Raw genomic sequence first — 17345 nt, forward strand, 5'->3', positions numbered from 1 at the left:
ACTTAATGGAAACAAGAGTCCATGTCTTATTAAGAAATAACATCATGTTCATCCCAAATTGACAATTTCGAGATTCTAAAAATTACTTGTTAGCATGAAAAAACAAAACAAAGAAATACAACAGCAACAACAATAAAAAACCAAAACCTAAAGCAAAGAAACAAACAAAATCTACCCAACCTATTAGCTCCTTTCCAAGTATTTATAGTGGAATCTCTTAGGTAGTTCTTTAAACTTCACAATACTTTTATTATTAAATTATCAGAAAATGTAGCAGACTTCCTTAAGGATTTTTCAAAACAGTATGATTGATTTCATCCTGACCATCTACTGTTCCTCACCCATCTCATTGCACCCCTCCCCATTTGTATCCTCAGTATTGGCCTTCTATGTCACGTATATTCTGTTATACCCTCTGTACTCATACTCCTTAAACTCATTTTCTTTGTTGCATGGTCCTTTCTTTAGTTTCATGTCCTATACTCATACGAACTGATCCATTAACGTACATATATAAAAATAGAGAGTAGGATGCTCATGTAAGAGAGAACATGAAGTTTCTGTCTTTCTGAACTAGGGTCATGTCACTTAATAATTTCCAGCTCTACCCATTTTCCATCAACTGTAGCAATTTCATTTTTCTTTGTAGCTCACAAGGGTGTCATAGTGTATATGTGTCATATGTTTGTTATCCATGCATCAGTTCATAGGCATCTAGACTATTTCCATTTCCTGGATATTGTGAATAGAGCAACAATGAATATGGTTGACCAAGGATCTCTGTAGTAGGTGATAGAGTTCTTTGGGTATATATTCTGAATTGCTAGATAATATGGCAGTTTAATTTTTAAGAAATTTCCATACTGATTTTTGTAGTGGCTATGTAGCAGTTTACATGCCCCCGCAACACTAGATAAGGCTTTCTTCTTCCCCACATACTTGCTAGAACTTCTATTTATTTACTTATTTATTTATTTATTTATTTATTTATTTATTTATTTATTTATTTTGATGATTAACATTCTGAGAAAGGGAAGAAGGAATCTCAGAGTGGTTTTCATTTGCATGTCACTAATGGCTATGATGAACACTTTAAATATAGGTATTTGTTCATTTGTATTTCTTGTGTTTATTGGCCCATTTATTAATAGACACTTTTGGATTTCTATGGGGCTTAATTTTATAGCTATTTATATATTCTGTATATTTCCACATTATTTAAAGTATAGCTAACAAAAATATTATCCTGTTTTGGCATCTGTTTCCTTTGATGTGCAGCAGCTCTTTACTTTCATGTAGTCATACGAATCAATTCTTGGAGATGTTTCCTGTGCTACTGGTGGTGTATTTTAAAAAGTTCTCATCTAGAATGACCAATCCTAAACTGTCCTGGGAAAGACCTTGTTACTTTCACTGCTATTGTAGCAGCCATTACTGCTGCAGCCATTGTGTCTGCAGTGTCTGGAGTTACCCTCCCCCAATCTATTGTTAGGCAAGCACAGTGGGTGAACTTTCTGGAGTAGTTGCTAACAATTGGGAATTCTAAATTTTATTATAGGAGTGGCTTGACTACGGCCCTTGGTGGTAGCAGCTGAGGAGAACCAGATGAGGTGCCCACTACTTATCGGGAGAGGCTCAACTTCCACAATCTCTTAAATTAATGCCATCTGGCCCCTGCTTTTTCGCCCCTGGGCTCAAGTAAGAGGAATGAGAAGATGATCTAATGTAGCTTTCCTCAGTGACGGGCAACTTCCTCTGACCCTTGACCAATCTAGACATGGAACCTTGAGGGCGACAAGGTGGTCCTATGACAGAGAGGCTGGGGTCTGAGAGGTCGATCCTAAGACAGAGGTAGCTACACCCCGTTTAAATGTACGGGCCGGTCAAATGCTCCTCTGCCCAGTTTCTCCCCCAATAAACACACACGTAGAGCCCAGAACGGTGTGTTACAGCATAAGTTCATTCCTAGCCATTGGGGTGCAGTCCTAACTGCAAGAGTGGCTCGCTATGGCCGAGCTGGGCACTTTGTGAGGCATGTCTGATCTCTCTCAGACCACTACTTCCACCTAATGGTCTTTTAGAAAAGAATAACGGGGGAGATGTAGTGAGCCATATTGGATTTGGGCCTGGCCACTTTGTAACTGTATGGCCACAGTTTAAGTCATGGGATTGTTGGACAGAGGCCTCTCCCATGTATTTACGGCACAGGAAGAAAAGACCAAGTAGTAACACCCAGTGTCTCCACTGCATGACCTCTGCTGAGCCCGGCTGATGCATGTGGAACCGACACACCTGGACCACACCTGGGTGGTGGTCAATTTACTTCTGCCTTTTGCTTCCTCAACCTTTATCCTTGAGATTTAGGCTGGTCTTCTCGGATTTCTCCCTAATTAATTGAGGTCTAGTAGTCGGTCTTTTGGTACCAAAGTCACAAGCCAGGTAGTCAGGAGCCAGGGTTTCCCACTGTGCTTCCCAGTTATTTTCTACCTGGAGACTTGGGTATATAAGTGGTGAATAAAGCTACAGGAGACTCTCACTCTTCTTCCTCACTCTGACTCTTCCTTCTGCTCTTTCTCTCTCTCTCTCTTCCTCTCTTCCTCTCTTCCTCTCTTCCTCTCCTGGATTGACACAATAAAAAACAAAGCAACAACAACAAAAAAAGTTCTCATCTATACCTATATCCTAAAATGTTTCCCTATATTTTTTTCTCTAGATGTTTTATCATTTACAGGTTCTTTTCAAATGTGTGTGTGTGTGTGTGTGTGTGTGTGTGTGTGTGTGTGTGTGTGTATGTGTGTGTGTGTGTGTGTGTGTTTATGTGTGTAGGTATGCATGCACGTGTACATGCATATGTTAAGGCCAAAGACAACCTTGATTGTTGTGGTAGTTTTATTATCTCCCATAGGCTTTTATATTTAAATGCAGTTATTGGAACTGTTTGGGAAGGATGGGGAGGTGTTGTCTTATTAGAGGAGGTGTGTCAGTAGGGGTGGATTTTGAGGTTTCAAAATGTACACTATTTCCGTCCCTAATCAACTCTCTCCTCCTTCCTCCCCCTGCCCCGGCCTTGTATTTATGGATTACACATAAGCTCCCAGTAACTGTCTCAACACCATGCCTGCCTGCCTGCTTGCTCTCATGCTCTCTACCATGACAGTTATTCTCTGAAACCATGAGCTCCTAAATTAAGTGTTCTGTGAGTTGTCTTGGTCATAGAATTTTGTCATGACAATGGAAAGGTAAAGCAGGTATCATACGAGGAATATCCTCCACTTCCTTTGAGGCAAAGTCTATCCTTGGCCACGAGTTCTCTAATTAGTCTGGCTAGCTACCAGGCTCCAGAAATCTCCATCTTCATATACTCAGTGTTGAGATTAGGTCCATTCAATGTGTTGCCTGACATGTTATGTGTTTGCTGGAAAGGTCTTCATGCTTGTGAGAATAATACTTCACTGATGGAGCTATTTCTCTAGATCCTATGTTTTAAATTAAGACCTTTGATCCACACTGAATTGATTTTTGTGCATGGCTAGAGACAGGGATCTAAGTTCATTCTTTTGCTAGTAGATACATAATTTTTCCCAAATTATTTGTTGAATAATGTATAATATTTTGCAGTGTATAGTTTAGACACATTTATCAAAAATTAGGTGTTCATAGGTCTGTCTGTTTCTGGATCTTCTATTCTGTTTTATTGTTCTGCTCATCTGTTGTTTTTGTGCTGGTACCTAGATATCTTTGTCACTATCAGTCTGTAATGTAGTTTTTGGTCAAGTATTGGGATACCTTCAGCAGTGTTCTTTATCCTTAGGATTGCTTTGGCTATTTTGTGTTTCCACATGATTTCCTCCCCAATTTCTGTTAAGCATGTCACAGGAATTTTGATGAGCATTGCAGTTAATCTGTAGCTTATTATTATCTACAGTATTACTTCTACCAATTTCGGAGAATGGAGAGATGTTCAGATTTCTAGATTTTTTTTAGTGTTTTTTCCAATTTCTTTAATCTCTAAAATAATTTATTGCAGAAGTATTTTACCTCCTCGATTATGTTTATTCTTAGGTATTTTCGGAGCTATTGTAACTGGGATTTTTTTAACTTCTCTCTGAGGAAGTTTGTTATTGGTGTATATAAAAGTACTGAGTTTACCTGCTGATTTGAACCTTGTTCCTTTTCTGTAAATATTTGTTTATCAGAAGCAAACGTTTTTTGTTAGAGACTGTGGTTTTAAAGTATAAACTTATGACATCTTCAGCTAGGTATAATTTGACTCATTTTCATCTTCTTTATATCTTTTTCACTGCTTTAGCTAAGTCTCCAAACACTATACTAAGGAAGAGTGGAAAGTGTGGGCACCTTTGTCTGATTTTATTCTACAAACTGTTTAATTGCCTACTTGGTTTCTTCTTTTCTTTTTTATTGAATATTTTATATATTTACCATTTCAAATGTTATCCCCTTTCCTGGCTTCCCCTCCAGAATCTCCCCATCCTATCCCCTCTCTCCATGCTTCTATGAGGGTGCTACCCCTCCCACCCACTCCCACATTACTGCCCTGGTATTCCTCTATACTGGGGAAATGAACCTTCATGGGAACAAGGGCTTCTCCTCCTATCGCGGATGCCAGACAATGCATCCTCTGCTACGTATGCTGCTGGAGTCGTGGGTCACTCCATACGTACTCTTTGATTGGTGGTTCAGTCCCTAGGAGCTCTGGTGGGTCTGGTTGGTTGATATAGTTGTTCTTCCTATGGGGTGCAAACTCCTTGTTCATTCAAAAGTATATAATGCTCCTGAGCTTTGTGTAGTTCCTGAAGATTTTTGATGCTGCTTTCTAGCTTTACTCCCCAGTGGTCTGATAGGATGCAGAGAATTATTTCCATTTGCTTATGCATGTTTGGGGTTGCTTCTGGTCTATAATGTTATTAAATACAAAGTTTTCATATGCTGGGGAGAGGCTTTGTAGTTCTTATCTGAAGTTTCTTTGCTGATCTTTTCATTTTCAAAAGTCCTATGTGAATGTGAAGTAAGACATTGAAATCTTCCTCTATCATTTTGTCAAGTCCCATGTGGATTTTTATACCTTTTAAAATTCACTTTATTAAATATGGAGCCCTAATATTCTGTGAAGAAATACTTAACTATTTTTGATGCATTTTCTCTTTCTTAATACTTACTGAAAATCTTTATCTCTTTTGACACGTTTTGTTGAAGTCTACTTCATTAGTTATGAATATCACCATGCCATCATATTGTTACTTTTTATTTTTGACATCTTGATATTGATATAGCCTGGCATATCAAAAATGTTCTTCTCTGATCATATTCATTTGGGATTCTAAATGCTGACCATGTTTGTGTGTTTATTTCTTTCTCTAGATTTGGATTTCTGCTACAATTTTATTAAATATGTTGAATCCAAAGCTTCTTAGAAATTTTGCTCATGTTCATTAATTATAACTGTGTGTGTGTGTGCACATGTGTGTGTGTGTGTGTGTGTGTTATTTTCTTGACAAGTTCCAGAACAGAAATTCTCAGTTTCCTTGCTGAATTGTTCATCTATATATTAAAAATTTTCCTCCAAGTTGCTGATTATTTCATCTGCTTTGGTAAATTTCTTGTCTAGGTCCTGAATTTATTTAGTAACTTTCATGTCTACATCTTGAATTTCCTTCTATATCTGTTTATTTGAGTGTTGTATGGAATGTTGGTACCTTTTAAGGCAGGAATCTAACATGTTTATCTTGCATTTCAGCTATCTCTTTATCTTTCTTTTCTAGTATGGAGAAGTTGTCACCTTGTAGAGGTGTCATAGTAGAATGCTGTCTCTTGGCTTTTTTGTATTTGTTTGTTGTGTTATGTACATCTGCTGGGATGCATATGTCCTCTGAATTTTAATTTTTCAAGGGGAAGCCAGCTGCAGTAACAACTGTGATAGTTTGGCAGCAGTTTCAGTGCTAGCTACAGGAAAAAAATTTTGTTCACTTAACTATGTATTCCCAGTTGAGTTCAGAGTCAACAGTAATAGGTACTCTGGTTGGGGAAAGCAAAGTTCAGAGTCTCCTTTTTTAAGAGCTAAAGGTATCAGTGTTTAAGTTAGTGAAGTAAGGAGGAAATGTGAAAGGGGGAAGAAGAAGTAAAGTAAGAATGGGAAGGAAAGTACAGAGTTAGATTATGAAAAGACAGATAAAATATTTAATATTAGATTTAGAGAAAAGCGGGATCAGATATAAACCTCTTCCCAACAAGATACAGTGTAAAACCCAAATAAAAGAACTTATAAAGTACAAAAATATACATACTAAAACAACGTAAAGTGTAAGTATACATTTATGTAATAAAAATAAAATAAAATCACCACATACTATTTCGATTCTGCTACTACCTCAAAAGTTGTTCTGAAGGAAGAAGATCTACTTTTCTCAGCAAAGATTTTAATGAAGCATTTAAAGGCCCACCCTAAACTCTCCCACATGCTTTAGATATTTTGTCCTGGACAAATATATATGCTTGTACAACCCCTACACACACACACACACACACACACACACACACACACACACACACACACACAAACACACACTCCCCTGCTACTTTCACACTGCTCTCTTACCTACAGCCACCTGCCACCTCTGTCTATTGCCAGCTGAGCTTCTATTTCTGCAGCATGTCTCCAGCTTTCCTACACACCAAGGCATCTCCCTTGCAGATTCTCCCCACCTTAGCTGGCCTTTCTCTCTCTTGAGTTCCCATAGCATACTGTCGTCCTCTCAGTTAGTGTGTTAGACATGACTTAATGTCATCCAAATGTCTGTATAACTCTCTAGAGCATGGACTAGTTAGAACAGGTCATGAATCTTAAGTATGTTTGAATTCCTATCCTCTAACATTACTCCAGACTTAAAGTGATCAGTATGTGCTCAGTGAATGAGTGGATGACAAGAGCATGGAAAATTTATCTTACAGCTTCAAGTGGAGAGAGCTGAACTCTTCTTGATGTGGGAACATGCTTGTATGGGCTTGGAATTTTTACTTTTTGTACCGTGCTGACTCCTGTAAGTGAATATTAGTAAAACTGTTGAGACTTGTGAAACAAGAATGTTTGAATAGAGACAGAAAGGAGCCTTAGAAAGTAAGATCGCTCATGACGTATTTAAACTTTGCTCTGTGGATATTTAGTTAAAAAAGAGGCAAGTATAGATATAGCCTTGTTGGAAGAACCAGTATACTATTAGATACCTTACTTATCTGAGGAGTTCTATTATATCCCCTTGTTTTACTTTCTGTTCCAGGTCAATGTCGTATCCTTCACTTACCCCCAAGTGTTAGGTTTTTGTGGGATCATGAGTATTACAACAAAGACTATGCACAGAAAACAGCTTTTCTCTGTCATTGTCCTCAGCGAGGATGTATTATCCCTCTTTGGATTGCAGGTCCTTCCTCCTCTGTGAAGATGGTCATGAGAAATGAGTATGTATTTTTGTGCTATCTCCTGACTCATTGTCTGAGGTAAAGACAGAAATGCTTTCCTTGTGATTGTTTTCCATCCAATACCTACAGAAAACATACTTGCAGTTGAATAAATTGGGTTGGTTATTCAATTCAGTAAGGGAGAATCAACTTTAAAAAGTCAAATAAAACCAGATGGCAAATATCTTAAATATCATTTCATTCTATCAACTCATTTCCCTGAAGTGACTGGGCATAAACTCCACTGTGGAAGTGGTATATAATTCTGCATGTCTCTAAAAAATGATTTTTTAAGATCCAAATTATGGAGTCCACTGAAGTTACATAAAATTCCTTCAAAGTTTCTTTAAAAAACTTCAAGGATAAGAAAATTTTCCTACTGGTGTAATAATACATGGGCATAGCATTTCACAATAGAATGTGTTTTTAGTTCATTGTTTGATGCTAAGAACAAACTTTCTTTCAGTCTTTGTAGGCATAGACTGAACCTGGCAGGACTCGCTAAACACTGAACACCTTCCAGTATGTCATCATTTGTCTCTTCAGTACTGAGGTCTCAGTGTTCTCTCAACTGTGCCCTTTCTGTTTAAAGTGGCTTTAAGTATGTTACATCATAAGAATCTAATTCTTCTTGGTAACATTTTGCTTCTGGTGAGATTTGAGCCACACAATATTTTTAAGACTATTCCTACTTGCAGGAACCATTGATATATGGCAACTGGTTGATGAATTCTTTAAGGGGTCATGGTTTCCTTGAACCACTCTGCTTTTGCCTGTAAATATAAGTAAATGGCAGGATGGTTATAAAGTACACCTGATGATAACCAAGGCCTGAATGGAAAGGTAGTTGATTCTAAGTCATAGTAGAACCTGGTATCCTTGTAATTTATTGGTTGCTACATATGTCAGTCTTGATTTTGGAGGAAAGAAGAGCTTGCTGCATGTAGCTATGATGACCCTGCCTGGTGTAAACACAAGGGGCAATGTAGGTTTGGATAAAAGGTATTGGTTGAATCTTTGTGATCTTATTCCATCACTTGCCACACAGAACCCTTGAAAGGTTCCACCTTGGGCCTTTGTTTTTCCTTTGCTTCTGCAGATACCACTCTTAACCTTCCATTGTTTAGCTTGTTTGAGTTTTTCCTTCTCCTTATGCCTGAGTGTTGACCTGCTCTCTAACGCAGCTCACTGTCCACAATCTTAATAGTAGTGGGTATTGTTAGTCATAGCCCTAGCTGTCAAATCATAATTGCAGATCTGTTGAAGAATCTATTTGAGTCTTCTACATGAGATAGCATATAGATGCTACAGAATCTTCCCACAGACATCATGTCTAACTCATGGGACCAAGACAAAAACCAATGGGGTCAAAATGGTCAGGTGAGCCCATCATCAACTTGGGTGTAGTGAGTGGGCAAAGGTAGTGTAGGGAGAAGGTGTAGGCTAGTTTGAGACTTTATCTTAAATGGGGCAATTCATGGCCTGTAGTTGTGCAAGGCAGCATCTGTGGCCAGAGAAGCCAATTCTATCTGTTGGAGAACACAGAGGCCAAGTAATAGCTCAAGGAGGGAGTAGGTCAGCGATCTTAGTCTTCACCAGAGACAATGAGGGCAGTAATACTGAGGAAGACTGGTTTGATAGGCCCCTCAAAGAAGTAGAAGGGTTGAGATCTGGCAATAATAAACAGGACCTGGTTCACATAGATGTAATTTCTCCATGTTTGGTTTCTTTTCATGCTTCTGGATCTGGTCAACTACCTTCTGTATTGCATCTGGACAACTACTCCATTCTGATTCAGCCCAACAGTGATCTCTCATTATGAGACCCCGCTTCTATACGTCTAATGGCTCAAGCCGGTTTTCCCCGAGGCGAAGAGTGAAAGCTATTTCCCAGAAGAGCAATGTCCATGGCCTCTGCCTTTATCTGATCTTGTGCTTTGGCCTGGGCCTGGGCTTGGGCTTGGGTTTGGGCCTGGGTTTAAACCCAGGTTTTGGTTTAAGCCTTGGCCTGGGTCTGGGTACAGGCTTGAGCTTCAAATTAGGTCGGAGCCTTGACATGTCCCAGATGACCTCCTTGGATTCTGTACACCAGGAGTCAACTGATAATATTGCCATTAAGGACGATTCTGTGGGATCTATCATGGAAGAGATGGATGAGAACATGGGGCAGATCTCAGACGTAAGGGGTAAGTAATCCATGGGGAGTTGCCCCCTTGGAAGTGGAAGGCAGTGGTAGGAGGTGGGAAAAGGGAAATGAGTTCACAAGATGCTCCATAGAAGCAGGGACACTGTAGGTTTTTGTAGGTTGCTTCTGTAGCTCTTAGATAGGGAACTGGTGGCGGGATCTCCTCCAATATAAGGCTGGATGTGCTGGAGTAAAAGTTCAGTTCAGTAAACACCTTTGCAGTTTTGAGGGAACATCTGCTACTCTCTACCAACCCATGCTTAATAAGACAGCAGAGTTTCTCAGTGCAACTCATGAGCCCACACATGAATGTCAGTGGGATGCTGGTGTGTAGCAGAAAGCTTGGCAGGAAAAGGAAAGGAAAGCTCAAGGAAAATAAGACTGTTTTTGCTTCACTTTGGTTTATGACTTTTGCACTTCAAAAGAAGAAATGCAAAGGTTCTCAGAAAGTCAGTTCACCCAACGATGATGAACTGGTTTGGGAGCATTTGATGGAAAGAGAATAAGCAGCAATTTGAGGAAACAGTCATCTTCACTGTAGAATTTGTCTGAAGCAAACAATTATCTTCCCTGCAATGCTCTGCCCAAGTATAGAAGTTACCACTAGCTCCAATGATTCTGTTTCCTTCTTCCTCAAAGGAGAAGTTTATCAATAGTATTGACTGGGAGACTCATGGGGACCCAGGGAGCAACGTAACTATGGAAATGATCATGGAGCAGAAATGTGAAAGGCAGAGTAGGTAATGTCAACAGCAGGAAGGTGCTCCGCTGTTCTTTTTAGTTCTATCCCATTGCTTCTCCTGAGGGTGGAGTATGGATGCTGCTACTAGCTTTGAATTAGGTTATTTTGTCCATGACTGACTCTCCCCATGTTTGCCTAATTTGTCACTCCAGCAATCAGTAAATATGAGTATGACAATTGGGAGGATATACATGAATTTGCTGGAGATGAGTTAGTGAAAGAAGGAGCAGGCGGTGGGCAAGATTATCCTCAGACCAAAGCAGCCTGAGAAGACCCAGTAGGACAGCCACAGCCCAGGTATCTGTGTTTTGTTTTGTGTGGTATTCATTCTTACTGCATTTGCTTGTTACTTGGAGCATAAGTACTCACTAAATTCAAGCACATTAAGAAAATTTTTGATGTGCAGAATGAAATTCAAGTTAATCTAGATTGTTTCCAGAATATTAATGTGCATAGTAAAACAAACTGTGCTGTGTTCCAATACATTGGTTCTTCCAAGTTTGTTTTTCGTCTAATCTTAGGCTACTAAATATGCTAAATGCCATAGACCCCGCACCTCTATCAGACATACACCAAGACCTATTTAGAAAACAGATACTGAAAACAACAGCATAAATGGCTGGGGCAGGCACAAGTGGGGCCAGTGGTTCCAGGTCTCAGGTGCAGCCTCACATATTAACTAGAAACAGTGGCTCTAATGCGTGCTGTCAAATAGGAAAAATGTTGGAATGTTAAGTAGAAGCACATTTGATAGGTAGTAAGTATGTCTTTAGTTGTAGATGTTTGTATATTTTAAATTAACCTTTCCAGATAGCATGCTAAATAATGGGTTTCATTTTGGTATTTTCGTGCATGTGCATCATCCTCATACTTTTCTCATATTCATGCTTTTCAGTCACTCTTGCTGGTCACCTTCCTATTCTGGATCATTGTATTTGTATTTTGAGGGACCTGCACACTGTTCATAGTGGTGGCACTGATTTAATCCCCAGCAACAGGGGTTTTAAGGCTTCTTTGTTCTCAAAATTCTCCCCAGCATCTGTTCTTTTGAGGATAGCCATTGGCACTGGGGCAGGGAGGGGCAAGATGGAATCTCAGTGATTTGATAATAGTTTTGATTTGCACTTTCCTCTTGACTAAGGATATAAGGAAGTTTTGCATTATGCTTACAGGCCATTTGTATTTCTTCTTACAAGAAAAATTTCCTTCCAGCTCCCTTGCCAACTCTTTGATTGGTTGGTTTGTGTTGTGTTATATGCATATCACAGTACTTGAGTCATTTACATATTCTAAATATGAATCACATTTCAGGTGTGATTTCAGGGAAAAAATTTCTCCCATTCCGAGGGTTATTTTCTGTTCTGTTGCTTCCTTTGTGGTGCAGAAGGCTTTTAATTTTATGCAAACCCAGTTTTTTTCAGTTCTTGGTATTATTTCCTGATTGATGTGAGTCTGTTTTGGAATGTCCTTGCCTATCCTTCTATCTTGGAGGGTTTTCCTGTTGCAATTTAAAACTTTCAGCCCTGACACTATGCCTTTTGATATGTTTGGAATTAATTTCCATCCAGTGGGTGAAACAAGGATCTGTCTTCATTCATCTGTATGTGGATATCCAGGTTTGCAGCACCCATTTTTGAAGAGGCTGTCGTTTCTACAATGACTATTTTGGGTAACCTTATTGAAAATCACCTGCCTATAGTTGTTTGAGGTTTTGTTTCCCCTCCTACATGTCCATTTCTGTGCTAGTACCATTCTGTGTTTGTTATTATGTCTTTGTAGTATACCTTGAGTTCTGGGGTTGTGATACTCCCAGTAATAGGCTTTTTGCTTAGGATTATTGTAGCTCTTTAGTACTTCCGTGTGAACCTGAGAATTTTAGGATTTCTTTCTTTTTTTTTTTTTTTTTTTTTTTAGTTTTATGAAGAACATCATTGGATTTGTGGGGATTGCATTGAGTCTACAGATCAGTTAACATAACACAGTCTCAATTATGCCGATTTATGAAAATGGAACATCCTTCTATTTTGTAGTGTTTGCTTAAGTCTCCTCAGTTTTTTTTTTTTTTTTGTAGTTTTAATTGTAGGTCAGTCACTTTCTTGTTTAGATTTATTTGTAGTTTTGTTAATTTTATTTGAGGCTATTATGAATGCAATTGCTTTCTGAATTTCTCAGCAAGTTTGTTTACTAACACAAAAAACTAACTGATTTGACCCTGTTGACTTTCTATCTTGAAAATTTTCTGAATGTATACATTCAGAAATTCAGGAGTAACAGAAATCTGGAACAATCTTTGGGGTCTTTTATTTATATAATACTATCTTCTGAAAATACAAATAATTTAACTTTTTTTGCTATTTAAATTGCACGATTATACTTAAATTTACAAATAAGCCCTAAGGTATATCTTGGTTTTAAGCAGATTTAAAGAATCAGCATTTTGTTATTTGTTCTTTCTCCATTTTCACAACAATATAGTTCATGACAGCCTCCCTTTCACATTGCAGATATGGCAACCAAGAATCTTGTTTTTTAAATGCCAGAATTATCTCTTAAGTGAACATACAGCACAGTGTGTGCATGTATGGACACACACACACATACATACACATACACATGCATGAACACACATATGCACAAACACATGCTCACATATATAAAGAGCTTTCTAGTGCTTACCAAGTAGAAGAAAAATTGCTGTGACCACAGGATTAATATCTATAAAGACATCATAAGGATATTCAATCACACAAGTTATAAGTTTTTTATTGGTTCAGATATACTATACAATTGCACAGCACACATGTCTATGTGAACATTTTCTTATTGTCTTACATTTAGAAAGTCACTGATACTGATTAATGTATAATCACTCTTTTGTTCTCATTTGATCATTCAGTTACAAGGAATGAAAAGAAGAAGGAGAATGAAGAGGAATCTGTGGTTCACTGTCCTAAGTTTTCATTTCTTGGAAGGCCTTGGAAATTCTAATGTTGACATCATTCTGAAGTTCATCACACCTAAAGGGGTATCTAAAGACAACCACCCTTTCTTTTCTTTGTTACAAACACATTTGACCATGTTTGGCAATATTAAAAATATAATTTAATTAATATAGAGATTTTACTTAAATAATCATGATACAGATCTTTCAGCCATTTAACAAACTTTTCCTCAATGAAATGTAAACCTGTTGTACATCATTTTGTCATTCATTAAAATCCGTAGAAATAATACCACATTTGAAATATGTTTTCTTATGAGAGAGATGTGAAAGGCCTTGCTAACTGTGGTATTTACTGCATTAGTCACTAACCACCTGTAGCTCCTAACCATTTCAAATATGGCTGGTCTGATTTTACATGTACTGGAGTTGTGAAAATACTGTAAGTTATTAAACTCTAGACATGCCAAAAAAGTAATAAATATAGAGAATAAAAATACAGCATTACAATGTTTCCAGTTTCCTTTTATTTCTTAGGACTGATGTGGAAAGTGTTATATTTCTATATGTAAATCATATTAGATGTCACTGTACAATGTTACACTAGTGAATATTTTTAAAGAAAATTTTATGGGTGGACCAGGCTATCTGGAGGCCACACAGTTCTGCTGAGACCAACAGTCTTTGACTTAGTTCATCATCATCATTATTATTATTATTATTATTAATTATTTTACTTATTTACATTCCAAATGTTGCCAACCCTCCCGGTCCCCCCTCAAAGAGTCCTTCTGCCCATCCTCCCCTTCCTCTTTACTCTGAGAGGGTACTCCCCCATTATCCCCCCACCCTGGGACATTAAGTCTCTATAGAATTAGGGGTGTCCTCTCTCACTGAGGCCAGATGAGGCTCTGCTACATATGGGCTAGGGGCCTCAGACTAGCCCATGTATGCTCTTTGGTTGGTGGCTCAGTATATGAGAGCTCCTAGGGCTCCAGGCTAGTTAACATTGTTGGTCTTCCTATGGAGTTGCCAGCCACTTCAGGTCCTTCAATCATTTCATGAATCCTTCCACAGGTGTTTCCAACCTCTGTCCAGTAATTAGCTGTATCTTCATCTGTCTCAGCCAGCTGCTGGTAGAGCCTCTCAGAGGACACCCATGCCAGGCTCCTGTCTGCAAGCACAACATAGCATCAATAATAGTGTCAGGGACTGATTCCTGCCCATGGGATGGATCCCAAGTTGGGCTGGTCCCTGGTCGACCATTCCTTTAGTCTCTATTCCATTTTTGCCCCTGAATTTCTTTTAGACAAGAGCAATTTTGGGTCAAAAGTTTTGTAGGTGGGTTGGTGTCCCCATCCTTTCACTGAGGGTCCTGTCTGACTGCTAGAGGTGGTCTCTTTAAGTTCTATATCTCCACTGTTGGGCATTTCAGCTAAGGTCACCTACATTGAGTCCTGGGGGGCCCATCTTTGGGACTTTCTAGAGGTTTCCCCATCCCCATGCCTGATAGCTGCACATTTACATTCATTCTCTTGGCCCTCTGTGCCTCTTTCCTGTCTTCCCCATACCTGATCCTGATCACTTTATCCACTTCCCCTCCCCTCTCCCACCCAAATCCCTCCCTCCCTCTCCCTCAGTGATTATTTTGTTTCCCCTAAATGGGATTTAAGCATCCCCATTTGGGCCTTCCATTTTGTTTAACTTCTTAGCATCTAAAAGGCACTTCTTGGGGGGATTTCTTGGCCTCTGGTCAAGGCCGACTGTATCAGTTACTCTGGGACTGTGGACCAGTCTCCCATGTTTTAACCAGCTCTCCAGAAGATTTTATGCACATGAAGTCTTGAGGCTCACTGGTTTAAAGTACCATCTGAAACTCATCTAAAGTAGGACCAGGCTTACTTTACTGGCCTGAAACTATTACAAATAGACTGATTGGGATGGCAAGGGCTGGAAGGGGAATCAGCCACAGCTGGACCAAGATTGACCATGGCTGTGGAAAACTACATGTTTCCAAAAGAGTAGAGATGTGACATCACATAGATGAAATCTAATGAAACAAACTACTCCCTCAGACTGACTGCATCCCTAGAAATGTAACGTAGTAAAGGTATATATTTATAAAGTTATGTGATGAATATATAGATGTATCTAGTAGTACTTTCTATAGTTTCAAAAATACTACCAAGGAAGGAAAAGTTCTTCCTGGAGTATGGGCAGACCTTAGAAGAGTCCAAATATTCAAAACCTATCATTTGCCATTATGAAGATTTGTCATGGAAGAATATAAACTGTGAAACAACACAATTGAATTGTTTGAAATAAGCAAGGGTCTTAAACTGAACTATGGTTCTGAACCCAGTTACATGTTTCTTGACTAAATTAAATATCTATCCCTTACCCCTTTCCCTTTCTCACTGTGTGTCATAGCTTGTTTCTTGAGCATAGTAGATCCACGATTCTGAAATTGACTAGGTTTGCAATAGAGATTGCTTTCAACTGGTTTGTATTTAGCTGTATCCCTTCTACCACATGTCTCCTGATCCCCAGTACTAATCCAGAATAATATGTAACCTCCATATCAGGACCTACACAGACACTAGCAATTTGGCCAGGTCCACTTCTAGAGGGCCATTTCTGAACAAAACAACCTCTTAAGCATGTTTTGAGGGATGAAGAGAGAAAGGGGTAATGTATTTGTCATGTAAGGATGAGGACCTGAGTTCAATTCACAGAGCACACTTAAAGAGTTGGGTGTGGTGGCATGTAATTTTAATGTCAGTTTCAGAGAGGTGGAGACAAGTGGATCCTTGACACTCATTGACCAGCTAGCCAAACCTACTTGGCAAGTTCCAGGTTAGTGAGAGAACCTGACTCAAAAAAAGCCAAGTCATATGGTGTCTGAAGAATGATACCCATGACTGACCTCTGGCTTTAGCATCAACACACACACAAGCATGATAGATAGATGATAGATAGATAGATAGATAGATAGATAGATGGATGGATGGATAGAATGAGAGAGAACAACAACCTATTTCATTGTCATTATCCTATTTTACTGTCCCTCCCCATGTCACAGGCTAAGATGAACTATAGAACAAGTTTGTCGTATTTTTCATATTCTAAACTTTAAGGAAGCTACAAATAAGCTGAAACTCCACCAGAATGCTTCTCTGGACATTAAACATAGAACTTAATCTCTTCATCCTGGAACAGAGTTTTGTTAATTACTCAATAAATTATCAATGGAAAGTTACCAAAAAGAATTACTCGGTAGAGGACAAAGGGGAGATATGCATAGCTTTTCTACCAATACTCTGGTAAAGAACATCTATTTGAATGAAATGGTCACTGTGGGATTAAAAGTGGAATAAAATCAAGTCAACTCAAAATATAGTTATCAAAAGGCAAATTTATGGCATTAGTAAAAGTACATGTTTTGCATGCAAATATGCACTGAAATGTGTTTAGTTACATCTTATTCTCTTATCAAGAGAATCAAGCATCCATTGCAAGCAGTTCCTCTCAGAATATAAAGGCCAATAAGATGTCCAGAGCGGCAATTTTGTTTAAAGCAAACTAGGCCCAAAAAACCAGAAGTAGCTATTTTTCTGGAGTCAATAGGAAAATGGACTAAGTTTACAGTCCAGGAATATATAGAAGCTCTGGCTTACCAAATGCTGGCCTTGAAGGATGGGATGAAGAAGGGAGCATACTTAAGAATTTACTAAATTCTAGTGAACCTGGGTGAAACTTCAGGGGAGTTTGGCTGCACTTTGGAAAGCCATTTGAGGAACTCTGCTGCAAAGATGCCCACATCTAAATTGCTAGTCTGGGAGTTCTACGTCGAGGTGGTGATATCAAAGATGGGAAGAGAGAGGTCAGAATGTACTGGACCACTGCTCCTCCCCTCACAAGTAAGCAGCATTCTTATAATGACTGCCCTTTTCCTACTCTCCCCTTCGAGCCTCCTGGCTCACTTGTGAGTAGGTGCGTCAATGGGGA

The 17345-nt window shown here is 38.9% G+C and overlaps 1 protein-coding gene across 1 annotated transcript in view; it reads left to right on the forward strand.

Annotated features, from left to right (window-relative positions):
• Positions 1-13842, forward strand: part of 6030498E09Rikl (RIKEN cDNA 6030498E09 gene like) — a 195621-nt gene extending 181779 nt beyond the window's left edge. The window contains 3 exon segments of the mRNA NM_001109631.1: positions 9269-9655; positions 10549-10693; positions 13293-13842. Coding sequence (NP_001103101.1) covers positions 9289-9655; positions 10549-10664 — 483 coding nt within the window. The 5' untranslated portion in view covers positions 9269-9288 and the 3' untranslated portion in view covers positions 10665-10693; positions 13293-13842.
• Positions 13843-17345: the final 3503 nt, after the last annotated feature.

This window comes from Rattus norvegicus, chromosome X (genome assembly GCF_021556685.1).
Source record: "Rattus norvegicus strain SHRSP/BbbUtx chromosome X, alternate assembly SHRSP_T2T, whole genome shotgun sequence".
NCBI classification, from domain to species: Eukaryota; Metazoa; Chordata; class Mammalia; order Rodentia; family Muridae; genus Rattus; species Rattus norvegicus.